The 16,070-nt window shown below is 41.4% G+C and overlaps 1 protein-coding gene across 1 annotated transcript; it reads right to left on the bottom strand.

The window, feature by feature from the left end:
* Window positions 1-1,090: 1,090 nt before the first annotated feature.
* On the bottom strand, window positions 1,091-15,683 carry elapor2a (endosome-lysosome associated apoptosis and autophagy regulator family member 2a). The gene is made up of 22 exons (XM_044194743.1): window positions 15,384-15,683; window positions 13,761-13,881; window positions 11,357-11,546; window positions 11,132-11,279; window positions 10,338-10,427; window positions 9,272-9,377; window positions 9,014-9,166; window positions 7,805-7,893; window positions 7,519-7,699; window positions 7,302-7,430; window positions 6,524-6,614; window positions 6,323-6,425; window positions 6,102-6,239; window positions 4,636-4,899; window positions 4,369-4,542; window positions 4,070-4,256; window positions 3,731-3,827; window positions 3,539-3,640; window positions 3,301-3,427; window positions 2,727-2,905; window positions 1,941-2,109; window positions 1,091-1,840 (listed from the first exon to the last, which is right to left on the bottom strand). The coding sequence occupies exons 1-22, from the start codon at window positions 15,471-15,473 to the stop codon at window positions 1,772-1,774; spliced, it is 2,997 nt and encodes a 998-aa protein (XP_044050678.1). The 5' UTR covers window positions 15,474-15,683; the 3' UTR covers window positions 1,091-1,771.
* Window positions 15,684-16,070: the final 387 nt, after the last annotated feature.

The following is a 16,070-nucleotide window of genomic DNA, read 5'->3' as shown; positions in this document are numbered from 1 at the left end:
ATTTGTTTTTCTCACTTTCCTGTTTAAATGTGAAATTCATACTACACTTTTTTCACTTAAGCTGTGTAAAGTGATACAACATCCACATACTGTATATCAAAAACTCAAACTATGACACTGGGTAGTAAACATATCCATGTTTGCAGAACAAAAATCTTTTGGTTACGTCATGATCATTTATCATGTGGTCACATTGTTTCAAATGCAAGAAACCCCTTAAAAGGTAGTTAATTCTGAACCAGAACTGGTGGTTTGACCTGTTATGATCATTTTAAAAGTAATACATCATGTTAAAATAATGCTAAACTGCTGTGCGCTCAGCTTGTAGGATATCATATCAGGGGCTAGCTCATTTTAGGCCACTGACATAGCACAGCTGTTATATAAAAGGCAGGCCAAAGTGCTGTACTTTGATAAAATGGTTTAGTAAGCAAAGTGAAGCTTTTGAAGCATTGAGTTTGGGCCACACAAGACACAAATGTTTGGAATGATGAAAAAACTTTAAACGTATACGGTCATAAATATTTAACACTGTATCAGGAGTTAAATCATTTTTCATTAATAAAATGACAAATTATGAGCTTAAAACTACAAGCATTATTCAGCTCTCAGGAAAGCTCAGAGAAATTGATCTTTTTAATGTCCACTAAGTTAAGGGGGGGTGTATATAGTAATAATTCCAATTCATGAAATGTACTGTAGTATAAATCAGCTGCTGCATCACAGAATAGCTTTACATACAGAGTTAAAACACCAATTACACAATGGTAACTACATGTGTCAAAATGATGGAATTTTACTCTACATGTCTGACATGTAAGCATATGTAATCACAAGTTTTGCACTATTAGATTTAAATTATTTTGCCAATTTGCTATTGAAACCATTCTGTGATTGAGGAGAGCTCCATTAAAAATATTCATCTCGCTGTCACTGTAAGTGTTGCATTAAAAATTATTCAACAATTAAATTATGTTGCTTGAAATCTATTTTTCACCCACAATGCCAGTTAGACCCCTCTGTCTCCAAGCCCTTCAGTGGATTTCTCAAAAGAATTGGTTGACAAGTGAATCAATTAAACTGGGTCCACTTATACATAAATACATCATAATTTATTTGACATACATGGACAGTCAACACCACAACCTCATCCGCATAATATGACATCTTCATTTGCAATTGGTCAGCAGAACACTTCCCCTCATTACAATAATTTTAACTAAGCAACAGAACAAACAGATGAGAAGCTTTATATGGCCAGAATATACCAGTCTGTGTAGACGTCTATGGGAGATGGACACACACTTACTATGGTGATCCTGATGGCAAATTACACCACAGCTGTCTAAAGAAATATTAGACACTACACAGACTGAAATTAATATAAACAAAAAATAAATCAAATAGGTCCTTGTCTTACCCTGAGCTCTACGAACAGCCTTTCTGACATCAGTTTGAATCAGAATTACCAGGACGTGTCTAACACACACACCTGCTTCACAGTACTAGGCTCTGTCGTACCAAGCTTTAAGGCCACCATGTTCGTGTGACTTCTCTGAACCTGGCTCTAGGTGCATGATGTGTGTGTGTGTGTGTGTGTGTGTGTGTGTGTGTGTGTGTGTGTGTGTGTATATATGCGTGTATGTACACACAGTTGGTATTCCAGGTACCACAGCTCATAATCGGGGTGGTTGGTTAAAGGGGTTGTGCAGTGGAAAGTCTCTTGAGGGTCCGATCTCTCCCCTCACTCCCACTCACTTTAACACCGCCTCTAGCTCCATACCAACGCTTTCGAATGAGATGAGTTTAACTGCACATGTTCATACTTCTCTCCGTTTCCCTAAAATCAACAACAAACATTCATTTTGCAATAGTTTAAAAGACTTTTACCATAGTGAGATTTTCTTATTGTAAAAGTAAAATGATGCTGTGACTCTCACCTTGGATGCTATGGCTTTGAGTTTACCAAGTAGAGAAGGTTTTGTGTACACAATTTCATCCTCCATGTCTCCCTCGTTGTCTCCCTCCATCACAGCGCAGCTGTCAGCTCCTGGCATCTCACACTCCTTATTAGCAGACATCACCAGCCGGGAGTACTTGAACTCCAACCTAGCAAAGAGACAAGTGATAGAATCAATACTGTAGGAAAAGAAACAGAAGAGGAATACTGTTGTCCTCATGAATATTGACAAAAACTGTGATGTGACAAGGAAGGAACGGCAGGAGGGATGGGATCAAACAACGGGAGTTTGGAGAATATAGTAGGAAAGGAAGAAAGAGGCTGGGAAAGTAAGGAAAGAGAAAGAAAAGATTGGAAGACAAGAGGAAGGAAGGACGGTGAAGAGGAAGAATGGCAGGGGGAAGGAAGAAAAGTTGGACAGGGAAAGAAAGAAAAAAGCAGAAAGAGGAGAAATAGGGAAAGAAGTAAAGAGATAAGGAAGGAAGTAGAGGAGTAGGAAAAGAAAAAAGAAAAGAAATTAGTAAGGATGAATGTGGCATGAAGGAAGAAAAGAGGAAGTGATAGGGAGAGGGAGGAAGAAAGAAAAGATGGGAAGACAAAAGGAAGGACAGTGAGGAGGAAGACAGGGAGTCGGGAAGGAAGAAAAGAGATAAGGAGGGATGAAGTTAAGAGGGAATACAGGAAGAAAGCAGAGGAGTAGGAAAAGAAAGGAAAGAAGGAAGGAGATCGAAAGAAAAGCATGTACGAAGAAAAGAGGACACTGTACCTTTTGTTCTTCTTCCAGAAATAGCAGGTTAAGGAGACAAGCAGCACTGCAGTGAAAGCTCCCAGCCCTCCACCGAGCCGTACCCAGAATTCCATACCCTCACATGGCAACGTTTTCTTTTCAGGCAAGGTCATGCCTCCCATACACAGCTTCGGCTCAGTCCACAAATACAGCAGGTCCTGAGGATAAACATACACATATATAACACTAAATACGAATGTGAGCATATGTGCAGTCTGTAATTATTTGGACAGTGGAGTGTTTTAAATTGTTTTGGCTTTACTCTAACACACTGCATTTCAAGTGAAACAAAGACTGTTAAACTGCTGACTTTCAGCTTTAAGGGTATTTGCATCCATATTGGGTGAACAGTGCTGGAATCGTAACCTTTTTATGCTCAGGGGGAGGGGGTAAAACAGGCTGTAATTTCTACACAGTCCATAGGATGTGTGCATAAACACACTCAAAAATTAAAGCTGAAAGTCAGCACATCATTTCATTTCAGATCCAATGTGCTTTACTCAAGAACCAAAACAAATCCCAGTACTTATGGAATAACTATGTCCACACACACCTGGTGTCCTCCCTTGCAAGCTCCCTCTATCTGATGGTAGTCTCTCTCTGTGCATGTGGGACAAGCTCCTGAGCTCTCCCACAAGAAATGAAAGGTGCAGCCATCGCATGTTCCTGCAGGGCACTGACTGTAATAGCCAAGCACAAGCTGTCATTTCTACACCACATCGCAGCATAGATAAAGGTCACATGTGATATTAGACAGGCAACCAGAGAAAACAGTGCTACAGATGTAGTACCTGGGAACTGAGCGCTCTCCTTTAGTGCTCTTCTCTGGGTTACAGCGAAGTGTCACCACTGCGTTCCGACCTGACTCACAAGATGAAGTCACCTCCAAGGACCTTAACAACAAAAATACAGAAAGCAAGATAAAACCTTAGAGCAATAAATGTTTTTGAAGTAGAAAGAAATATCTGAAATAAGAGAGGTACCTGTAGTAGAAGTTGACATCAGGGACTTTCTTGGAGGTCCGAGGGTACAGCTCCGGTCTCGCCCTTATTCCATCAAGTGTATTATCTACCGTCGCTCCTGTTAATAATATGCAAAGAAAGACTGATTTAATGTGTGTATGTACAATTAATGCATCTTTGTTTGTCTGTCTTTATTTTCTCTCTTCTATAACATGAATTTAACATTAACAGACCAACATGACCAGACCTATTCTTGTCATTGTATTTTTTCTTTTTATCTTTTAAAGCAATGACCAAAGTATAGAACATACCAAATGCATCGCTCCAAACTACCACTGTCTGCATCTTATATTCACTAACCAAGGAATGTGTCCGCAAGGTTAATGGACTGAGAGGAGAGCGCTGTGTGGAAGCCTCGTCCGTTGGCGGGGATTATTGTTGACTGACAGATGAAGGTCTTGACAGTGTTGGCTGCTTCGCCTCTCTCTCTCTGGGAGTCGGTGATGGATAGGTCTGTTACATTGTCTGTGCATACTGCCAACGGACCCTTAAAGAAAAAACGCAAATGGCAAAGGCACTGCATTCGTACACACAAACTTTTAAAAGGCCACTATATTCTATATTTTTGTGTGTGTATGTGTGTTTTTATCTCTTCACACCTGTCCTCCGCACAGGCTGATATTAAACTGGTGGAAGTACTTGGTTCCTTTGGAGGTGAAGCTCGGATCGTTCATCAGTGATCCCACAGACCCAAGGAGGCTGAAGTCATAAGTCAGAGTGACATTGCCCTCTGTGTGGGTGAAGTGACAGTCACTGTAACACAAACTGTGGTCCTGTAAACAACAAAAACACAAATACAGGTATCAAAAAGTTTCACAAAAACGAATGATAAGAATAGCTCGATTGCTTTCCCAACACCAACAAACCTTGTTGCTCTTGCTGGCTGGTCCACAGGGTTTGCAGGCGTCTGGGCCCGGTGTGGAGTGAGAGACGAGGTATGTGTTACGTGGACACTCTGTGCACTGGCTGGTGTGCTTGTCTATGTAATGTCCAGGTGGGCACGGCACACACGCAGAGCTGGAGGGTTGGGTGCTGAGGGCACAGGCCCGGCACCCAGAGGACACCCCATCAACAGCGTTGGTCACTGAGATGGAGTAGATTCGCGCCACGTCGTTGACATTCCTACGTACCTGAGAGAGTACCGGAGAGAGACAAACAGGCACAAAATGAACTGAAGCATTGATTCAGTATGCCTGTTGCTAATAGGTGCTGAGAGTTTCAAGAGGTTTATACAAAATCTAACCAACTTTTTGCACCAACCCTACACATGAGTGGATCACAACATTCAGTGTTGGTGCTTTGTACAAAATGTAGTTCAGCCCTCACTTGAAATGCCCACATTCCTGCAAAGCATGTGATTTAAAAAGCGCAATTTAAGGATGCAAGCTTCACCTCTACTTCTGCCAATGAAGTTGGAGCCATCTGGACTGGATGCCTTACCCCAAAAAACACCTTTTTTCCAAATGTTCATGCATTGTGCAAGGTACAAAGTGAGCACTGTGATAAAGTAGTCTGTTTGATTTGTGGTTTGGTTTAAACATTAACACCACCTCAGAAATTATCTTTAATACCCAACAGAAGGGAGTGTTAGGTGTACCAAATGTGGAGTGGATTTACAAGACTAAAAGGCTTTCAGAGCTTTCTTGTTTCTGTACGTAAGACAATGAATATGAAGGTTCAACCACAAGACAGAAGGCCAGGTTTCCTGATCTTCTGAAGAACCAAGTGAAATCCTAGGTCAGTGGCCTGACCTCCACAGCTCAGCACCGAGGTTCATTGTGGATATGCAACAACATAAAACTACTTGGATATAGGCTTGTCTTCCTTCTGCTGATCATGGTTTCCTACTGCAAATTTATAAATTTGGCAATAAGGAGAATATTGTCACTTATACAGCGACAAATTTGACATTGTAATATTTTCATTGTCACTGTAAATGTAACATCTTACAGTTTCACTCCTCAGCGTTTGCATCCTGACCATGAATTTCAACAGTCAGTGGTTCCCAAAAAGCCCAAGCTCTCTAAACTCACTAAGAAGACGAAACTAAGTAGATTGCTTGTGTTTATTCTTCTTAGTCTGTATAATTTCCATAGACTGGTGGTGAGGAGTCTGGCAGCTGCCACATTTGGAGGAAACATCCTCTATCCTTAGCAGAAACCATGTTTTTAAAACATGATAAAACACAGTATTCTCACAGTGTTTTGTATCTGTCTTTATTTATGATCCAGAGTGCTATTATACATGTGAACTTAGGCTAGGTGATATCCTTTAAGAAATCATTTCAGGGTGGAAATGAAAGTATAAATGAAAGTAGTTAACTCATACTTACATCTGAAGGTTGGTTAGTCCTCTGGAAAGCCCATGTGTAGGAAACCGAGGCATTCTTTGTCATGATGTGTGTGTAGGACTGTCTCGTTTTCGTTCTCTCCCATGACTCCACCACAGTAGTGCTCTTCCTGTTTACATCCTAAAAAACATGTTCACTTCATTTACCTCGCTTACATAATAATGTGTAAGTAGCAGCAAACATTTGTCAAGAGCTATTCTCACCATCATGAAGTAGAGCTCGCAGTCAGCTGTGCACAAAGTTTCAAATACAAATGTGATGCGACCAAACTCGGTCCCAGAATGGCCTGACATAGACGTAGGGAGCCTGATGGCAGATACAGACAAAGAGTGGAATCAGTCACAGCAAAAAGAAACAGTGACGAGAGTGATGGAGACTGAAAAACACAACATGACTGTACTTACTTGAAGCCAGGAACATGGATGTTGAGGATGAGATAATCATTATCCGAGCTTCCTGCTCCACTCTGGATATGATCACCTGCCACCTCCCAGCCTAAAGGACAGGGCAAATCCACATTACTCAGCCAATTCAAGAAATATACACATTTAGATAACATTGACTGGTTTCACTCTCATCAATCCACATTAAAGGAATAGTTCTACATTTTGTGAAACACTATCATTCTCTTTCTTGCAGAGAGTTATATGAGAAGATCAATACCATCTTCACGTCTGTATGGTAAATACAAAACTACAGCCAGCAGCCTGTTAGCTTAGCTTAGCAGAAAGACTGGAAACTGGGGGAAATAGCTACAAGTCCAAACAAAAACCAAAGTGTAAAAATGACACATTGGGATTTTACAAGGGGCTATGTGCCGAACTATTTCTGGGCCAGGCGCAGTAACTTCCTGGAGTGCCCTGTGAGGTTGTCAGGCAACCAGCAGAGACTCCAGAAAGTTACTGCACCGGGCCCAGAAATAGTCCAAGATATAACATGTTATATATGTTAACCTTGGACAGAGCCAGGCTAGCCGTTTCCCTTTGTTTCCAGTCTTTATGCTAAGCTAAGCTAACCATCTTTTGGCTTCAGCTCCATATTTACCGTACAGACATGAGAGTGGTATTCATCCTCTCATCTTACTTTCGGCAAGAAAGCGAACACCACAATGTTGGCACATAGCTTTAAGAAAGGCCAAGCTGAAGATAAAGAGAGAGAGAGCACTACTGGACAAACACCCACCATTCATATTGTCGCATTTAGAGTTGCCCACATTGAAACAGGAGGTCTTCATGTTTGCAGGAAGAATATTCCACCATTTATACTCGTAACCCAAGGTGGGCTCAGTGCCTGCCGGACACCGACTACACGCTGGGGGATGAACACAATGAAAAACACAATTAGGAAACCACAAAGCAAAAACAAGTGACAAATACAAAATCAACAGACTTCTCAGTACATTTCATCCCATCAGAATACGTCCCAGGTGGGCATGGTGAGCAGGTGGCCGTGTCATTGTTATAGAAACCGGGGTTACAGGGGGGGCAGGGCTCTCGTTCTCCACTTGGAGGCAACGACTCAGCTCCAGTCACACCCTCCAGACAGATCTTAGGTTCCATCCACTTATATATGACCTGCGTCTGAAATTACACAGCGATGGAGGGTGATGGAACAGAGCAGAAACTGTGATTACAGAATGGGACATCTCGGGGTGTTTAATCTAGAGGTGGCCTCTTTTCTCTCACCTTGCCTTCGTGGTCACATGCCGTGTGGATCTGGAAATAGTCCTTCCTGGAACATGGAGGTCTGTCCTTACACACAGCAGATCCCTCAGCTTGGGAAAGAAAAGTGGTAATAAAAGGCTAAATAAAACTCCATTAGCAAAAGAAAATAAAGTAACTGTCACTTAAAGTGCAAGTGCAGAATACATTTTATAATTTACCCAGAATCCCACAAATACTGTAGTACTTTAATAAATGATAACCTCTCAAAGACACTACAAAGCATAAAGGACATCAAGCTAAATTATTAAAAACATAGGAATCCAAATGAAATAGAGAACCATTCCGTTGAAATACAGTACAGTAAAGCAAACCGTAAAATATGTGATACAAGATGTGAATGCAATGCAAGAAATAATAGAAGAATGGAAAGAATAGTGTGCTCTTAAAGAAAACCATTTTGGCAGGAGACTCATAGTGGTCATACAATATGCATGAAGAGGTGTACTGAATTAAATGTGCAATATGTTCTGAATATTCTAGCCTTCTCACAGTCACTTCTCAGTGACTTTACTAAACAGTACATGCATTCACAGCATCATATGATAGGAATGTCAACCTGCCAATAAACAACTGAACAGTCTTTTCATTAGACTTTAATTTCATTAGACCAGGTTAAAATATCACAAATGGATTAAACTGTCATGTCAGTCAGCCAGATTTCTGTTATTATAATTAAGAACATCTACTTGCTTCTGTTGATTTGGAAGAGCTGGCCTTGCCTCTCAAACACTGACTGCTTTACATGTGGAAATGTATACAAGTAAATCGCTGTTGAGAAATGTACTAAAATAGCACAGCTAGGGAGCACATTACTTTTATCCTCAGAAATAGTATATTAGAAAACAAATTTGTAAAAATTAATATAGGAGCTTTATGAAAAATACAAGAGCATACTTGCTACACATCACCAAACTCCCTTGCAATCACACAAACCCTCTGCGTTGAACTAACAAGCATGTTTCTCCTTCAAAGTTTGATTAATGTGGCTGAAAATAGGACAAGCTCTCGGTCTATCCTTTGGCTGTGTTATGTGCTTCTGTGAGCAGCACTGATAACAATTAGGCTACACTGAATACTGCACTGCAGTTTCATTGTGTTGTTCAACATACAGTAGATTTGAAATTCTGAATACGTGCACATCTTTTTCTGCGTGTTAGAGTGTGTTCCTACCTGCATACTGAGTGGTAGTGTTACAGGAGGTGCAGGAGCTGGCACCGTGGCCAGAGTAGGTATCCCGAGGACAGGGATCACACGTGGAGGAGCCTGGGACACGGCTGAACGTCCCCGGCTTACATGGGAAACACTCTGATGTGTAAGCGACTCCTGGTAGAAGGAAATGACAGATAAAGAATACCAAGGAAAATAAATATCTAATTAGTGTATTGATCTGTCTTTGATTACAGCCGGGGGGGGGGGGTTGTTACCAACCTTCTATTTGAACATTTTTCAGTAAAACAGGCTTCACCACTTTGGTCCCCATCAAGACCCCACCGGTCCTCCAGTACAGGATGTTGGTGCCAGATTTCAGGTTCACCTAGAATACACATGATTTCAAGCTGAACACGGCCAGTACAGAGAAAGAAATCTGGGTTTGCTTTATGTAGCTTCAACTAATGAGATATGCCATCTTAAAATGACTTTAAAGAGATCAGCTCAAATGCTAGAGCTGAGCCTAGCCTGCATATGGCCATGTCATTTAAAAAAGGAAATAAAAACTTAAAGCTGCACAATGAATATTCTGAAAATAAAATCTAAAAAACAGTCAGTAGTACCTATTCAGCAATAATGTCATGCATGCAAGGTGCTTTAATGTATATGAGAATAATGTTATGTAACTGAAGTATTCAGCAATATTCAGTTCTACTTCAAATGGTTTAATTTATTATTTCAAGGTGCATTACTGGCGAAATGGTGTAATCAAACTTCAACAGAGAAGCCTGTGATCAAACCTAATTTGTTGTGTATAAAGCATAAACTGAATAAATTATGCTGCTATAAAACTATGCAGACTGAATTGCTAAACTTCCTTTGATTAAACTTATATTGCAAATCATTTTCTTGGACCCATCAAGTTCAATCTAGCTGGCTGCAACCAGCAAAAAAAATAAATAAAAAATGTTACCACATTTTAGCCCACATAAATATTTATTTCATTAAGCCTGACCATAAACTAAAGAAAACTAGTATTTGCTCTTAAGATCCACATACTGTATTATGACTCCTCACAATATTACTAACTAATTTAACTAAACAATTTTTTACTCGCAGTGCAGGAACTGAACTAGATACACATAGAAACAGTGACAGGAAAAATACTGGCAAGAACAATAAGTGATGCCAGCCACTCTCTGTGTACTAACAGGCTTCCTGCTTGTATCCACCCACGTCTTGCTGCTCAGCCTGAGTTCAACACGTTTATTTTGGGAGACGAAGGCCAGCTGCCAAAGATCTGTCCTCCGTGGCTATTGTTCATCTTACGGCATGAAACACTTACCGTGTGGGTTGCCCAATCACCATGATTGGTGAGCTTGAGCCACTTTGTATCAGCAGACTGATCCATCTCCTGACACTGGTCATTCTGGATCTAAAACACACACAAATTATCAGTGTCCTTCAGCTGAAACTCTCACCTCTTTTAAGGTAACGTTTTATAACTATAATATTTGTTATATACACTCATGCACTGATACAGAGTACAATAAATTGTATTAAAGTATTGTATTAAGTATATAAAGTATTGATGTGACTTTTTGTCTCTAGACAGAATTACATTTTTGTGTGGGCAATTTTATTAAACAATAAGCAATACATCTGCCTTTCATAATGGAAAATTAATGTTAACAAAATAAAAAAATTTACTCAGTTTACTATAGTTTACCAAAATTCTCTTAATCTTAACAGCACACTTGCCTTCAATTAAGCACTAATCAAGAGACTCATCATTTAATAACGTTAATTATGGCTCTGTTCTAAGTGTCCCAGCAGTAAGCCATGTCAGTGAGCCAGCATGCATGGGCTATTTCCAATTAGATCAACCTTTTTTCCATTAGCATTAAAATTTGCATTGTGCCCATTACATATTTATGGCATTTGTGATGAGTGAATTGCTTGAGATTTAACAAAAGAAATACTGAAGTACTCTACAGGGTGTAATTTTACTGGCAGTGTATACACAAGCACACTATGTATACACACTCAGCATCCACTTTAACAGATAGATCGATAGACAGACAGATAGAATTTTCCTAGGAGTATAAAGATAAAAGCTAATGAATGTTTGAAACTCACAAAGAACTCAAACAGCAGGTTGTTGTCTGGATACTGGTACTCAAAGCTGACAGAGCCCTGTTTCTTCAGATGCACAGCATAGATGAGAGAGACCGTACATTCATCCCTGTTGGACTCCAGGTAGTTTCCTTGAGGCACCCAGGAAGAACTGCAAGGAAAAAGATGTAAAATTAATTTTACACTTAAAATCCGGCTTTTAGTTTTTCTTGCGTCCTACTCACACACCTGTTGCAGATGAGCCTGTCGTCTCCGCGGGGACTGTTTTCCAAGGATGTTGCCAGGCTACTAAATCCAGCAGGTATGGAATCCCATTGGTCGAAGCGGATACCACTGCCGAGGGAGTAGCTTCCCGCTGCACACTGGGTACACTCCTGAGCCGACATCTCCAGGAACTCCCCAGCCTTGCATGAGAAGGCTGCCGGACACAGAAAGAGGATGTACAGAGGGATGGGAAGAATTTGATTATTACGTTGAATAAAGTAATTCCCCCACCATCTTTGCATTCTGCTGCAAAAATAATACACACAATATTAAAAAAAAAAGTTAAAATAAAAAAATAAAAAATAAAAAAATCACACAAACTCAGTATAATGTGGCCCCAGTGATCAGGGAACTTAATCCTTACATCCTGTTACACACTGTCTGTCTCTGCGCTTTTTTCCCCCTGAGCCATCGCCACCTTACAATGTCCTGTGTCAGCTTTTCCTCATACCTGAGCTGGTCAAATGCCATTGTGATGCCTCTTTATGCTTCAAAGCAACCAGTGCAAGAAAAAAAAAGTGCACGTGTATGCAATTTGTGTAGTACACTATGAGGGTAAGTAGTGTGTGTTAATGTGCATAACAGGAAGTTCTTGGAGGTGTGATTTGATTTAAGGATAGTTTGCTGTGGCACAAATTTTCATGGTGACAAAATTAACTGGTAACAGTTAAAAGGCAGAATAAGTAGGATTTTCCAAAAAAAAAAAAAAAAAACTATGTATAGACGCATATAAAAATAATCCCTCTCAATCATCACTTATGACCCACTAGAAGTGTGTGGCGGTGTCTGTATCTGCAGAGACCCTGCCCTCTGCCTGTATTTTCTTAGTTTCTTATTAGTTTGCTGTGTTCGGGATGTTACAGGGCGTCAACCTTTGGGCAGTGGTGTGTAGCCCCCAGCCAACAACAGCGTGCAGGCTACGAGGTCGGGACAGGTCGGGAAAAAAGTAGCGACATCGCTGTCTCCAACGCTCCTCTGCCGTGTATGCAGGGCTGTGTGTCTGTTTGACCGAGGGCGGGGCTGAGCTACACTCACTCACAGTGCAGAGAGGCCACAGAGCGGACAGGACGAGGCCTGGCTTCGGATGCATTCAATGTGGCTCCTTCCTGCAGGGTTGTGCGGAGGTGTGTGCGATTTTATTTGTGCTTTAGAACGTAATCGCCGTGAAACAATCAGAAAATAACAGGGGTTTTTCTCTGATTCACTCTCCAACGCCACTCCCTCTCTTCATTCATTCTCTAGCTCGCTCTCTCTCTCTCTGACCGATTGAGGAGGGGCCAACTCCTGTGTTTGCAAACAGCACTTGAAAAATCCTACCTATTCTGCCTTTAACTTGATTACATGGAGAGCATTGATATATCATATCTAAGATAGTTTGCCATGTGGAAACAAGTGTCTGGTACTCTCCCAGTGAATTTTGTCAGAGTCTGAACAGGAAGAAGGAAACAGAAAAATGTCACAATAACAAAAGGTGTTAAGAGTTTTGCCTTTACAGAGGTATGCAACATGAGCATGCAAACATCTACAAGCAATGTGGAAGGAACTCTTCAATTTGTTGTTGAAGTCTAACAATGAAGGTAAATTAACATTCCTCAGGACAAGCTATTGCACCTAATAATAAGCCATTATTATAATGAGAATAGTTTCCATTTTATGCAGTCTATACATATGTAAAATATCAAAGTTAGAAACACTACCTGGCCATTAACATGCACCCTATTTTGTGAGTGACACACACACCAGTGACAATCTCAATTCAGCCATTAGTGACAGGGTGTTGCAACAGCACAGGGCAAACCTGTTCCAGGGAGGTCTAACAAAGATCAAACTTGTATGACCACCTTGTAGAACATTAGTGTGTTTTTACACAATTAAAGTCTGTCTTCCTGGCTCCATCGTGATAAGGCAGTGATAAGGTCTGCGAATACCTTACCTAGTACCTTAGTAAACATTCCCTATTCCTCACCTTTTACTTTCCATTGCAAAACATTATCACTGACAAATACTGTAATAATTACCTACATGGGCCGCTGAAGCAACAACTGTCTTTTTATTTTAATAGTTTATACCTAAGAAACTCTGATTGGACAGATTTCCTCAGTTACTGCACCCCATATTAAGACGCATACAATTATTGTGAGCAACAACATGGCCCATTAATGATGTGGCTTGTGAAGTGAGTCAGCAGCAGAGCAATTATGTGACAGTGAGATTATTGGCCTGTGGCTTTGCTCTGTGGTTGGTTGGAAGATATCCAAACAGGGTCAGTCAGGTTGTAGTGGTGGAAATTCCAGGGTACTGATAAGAAGGTGAGATACACACATCAGCGCTCACTCTCTTACACACACACACACTCACTCATACTTACTGCACTCTGTGCCGCGTATTGGCTCCGGTAGTCCAGTGCAGGCCCCAGGGCTCTGCGGGATGGCCACTCTCCACCGAGATCCTGTGCTGTCACACTCTGTGTACTCATAGTAGTAGTCCGTCTGCCAATTGCACACACGCAAAACATCTGCATAAGAAAATCAGTTGCCACGACAGTCTTGGACTCAAACAATGAGCAAATGTAGGCCAAAGGCAGGTCAGTAAACACCACACCGCAAGAGGCCTCCACCCAAATCAGAGCCCTGAGTCATCTCATTTTGGGTGAGAATGTTTTGCACATCAGAGCAGACTAAATGGATGGCGCTACTGCATTAGCAACCACCGCAGAAATTAACTTATATATCCAGCTGCTCAGGCTTACAAAACATGACCGCCTGCTACTGTGTTATCTCAAGCCACAGCCACTGTTCTGCTCTGGATACACAACATACCATCTCCACGGCGATGGGAACAGGGGTGATGGCAGCAGTGGGCTGCTGGTAAAAAAAAAGTGGAGGCGTTTTACCAGCAACTTTTCACATTTTCAGGATGAACACTCAGACATTTGATTATCACTTAATGTAGTTTTACTCTGTGATCTGAAGTGAAAACCATTAGCTCGATGTTTTCGCCTCCACAGAGCTTCTCATAACTTTTCTGTCTACAGAGGAGGGTGGCCTAATTTCTGTCAGAGTTTACATAATGTTGCTCCTTGAGCCAAAGCAGATTTTGACACAACGGCGCATGCAGGCTGCTGTGTGTGGAATGACTTTCACTGGTGCCTTGTGATAGAGCTCTGTCACACACTGATGATAAAAGGACAAGAAGAAAGATGTTTTAACATTATAGCTGCAGTGATTCAAGACACGAGAAATCGACTAAGAATAGGATTGTATTCTGAACTCTGTTGCACTAAACCCTCATTATCTCTTGTGACTCCTACAAGAGCTGTGGTCAATCACTGACATGGCAGACTTTCAGCACTCATCTCACAGCATAATTCAGCATGACAACCTCAACTCCCGGATGCATTTCATGAGATTTAAACCAAGATATCAGCTCTGCTGTTATATATTGGCATGTATCTTAACTCGCTGCAGTAATCTCTGTGCCAGTGTGAAAACAGAGGTTGGTATTGGGACTGTCTGAATGTGACTGTGCTGCCACTCTGGACTGAGGAGGTGTTGAGCTGAGCCAGACCAGAGGGAAGGAAAGGCCAGTACATGCAGGAAACTGATAACAGCCTGAACAGCACTGAGTGATGAAGTGCAACATACACCAGACCTCATCAGAGATTCATGCTCCTCCATGTTGTTCAAACTTGTTCTCTTTACAAAAGAGAGCAATGATTAAGGTGCATTTTGTCTTCCCCACCTGCTGCAAATGATGATGAGGGGAATGATTTTAAACATCATACCATAAATCCGTCTGGAAATGTGTCATCAATTTTTAATCGTATTTGATATGGTCACAGGATTACCAACTCACTGCCACAGCGTGTGCAGCCATAGCAGCCAAATCAGTGCGTTTTTCTTATTGCCACCCCCGGTAGAAAGCTAGAACAATAAAAGCGGAGGCAGTGACATAGGACAAACACTTATTGATCGACTGTGGCATCGCTCACCTCACTACACTGCCGCTGTCCTTTGGCCCCGTCAATCAGCGTGCAGAGGATGAGAGCGCAATTGGCGACGAACCAAGCCGAGGACCGCATTGTGGATCATCAACAGGGGGGGGTGAAAAAAAACTCGATCCAGGAGAGATAATTCTATCATAAACCTGAGCCAGATTAAAGATTGGGTAGATACAAATCGACACCTGCTTCTGTCGCCTCTTTCGGCAGATTGTAACCCTAACCACCTGCGATTACCCTCAGACCGTGCGCTCCAAGGCTGCCTCATCAGAATCAAGATGGACAGAATAATAGTACTTCCGGTTAAGGTTTTCAAAGTAAAACTCGCGACGCATGGATGAAGGGATGATCGGTCACCAAGTTATTTTTTCGTGCCCGTTTTTTTTTCTCTAATCATTGTGGTATAATTTTGTTAATGTGCAAACCAGTGTTCATTTTGTGCACTAACGCCCCCAATTTCCTAGACATGAACCATTTTGTCACTTAAATTTGAAGGCACAATAGTAATACGTCTGGTATTTTCTGGCTATATCTGCTGACTTGACGCAGCTGTGTGTGCGCGTGTGTGTGTGTGTGTGTGCGTGTATGTGTGTGTTTGTGTGTGTACCTTTAACCACCGGCTCTGACTCTCCTATGACGTCGCTCAGGAAAAAAATATATTTTGTTGTCTTTTAGCTA

This window comes from Siniperca chuatsi, linkage group LG4, assembly GCF_020085105.1.
Source record: "Siniperca chuatsi isolate FFG_IHB_CAS linkage group LG4, ASM2008510v1, whole genome shotgun sequence".
NCBI lineage: Eukaryota > Metazoa > Chordata > Actinopteri > Centrarchiformes > Sinipercidae > Siniperca > Siniperca chuatsi.
Note: the sequence above shows the minus strand (reverse complement) of the source record. Positions and strands in the feature narration are given on the sequence as shown.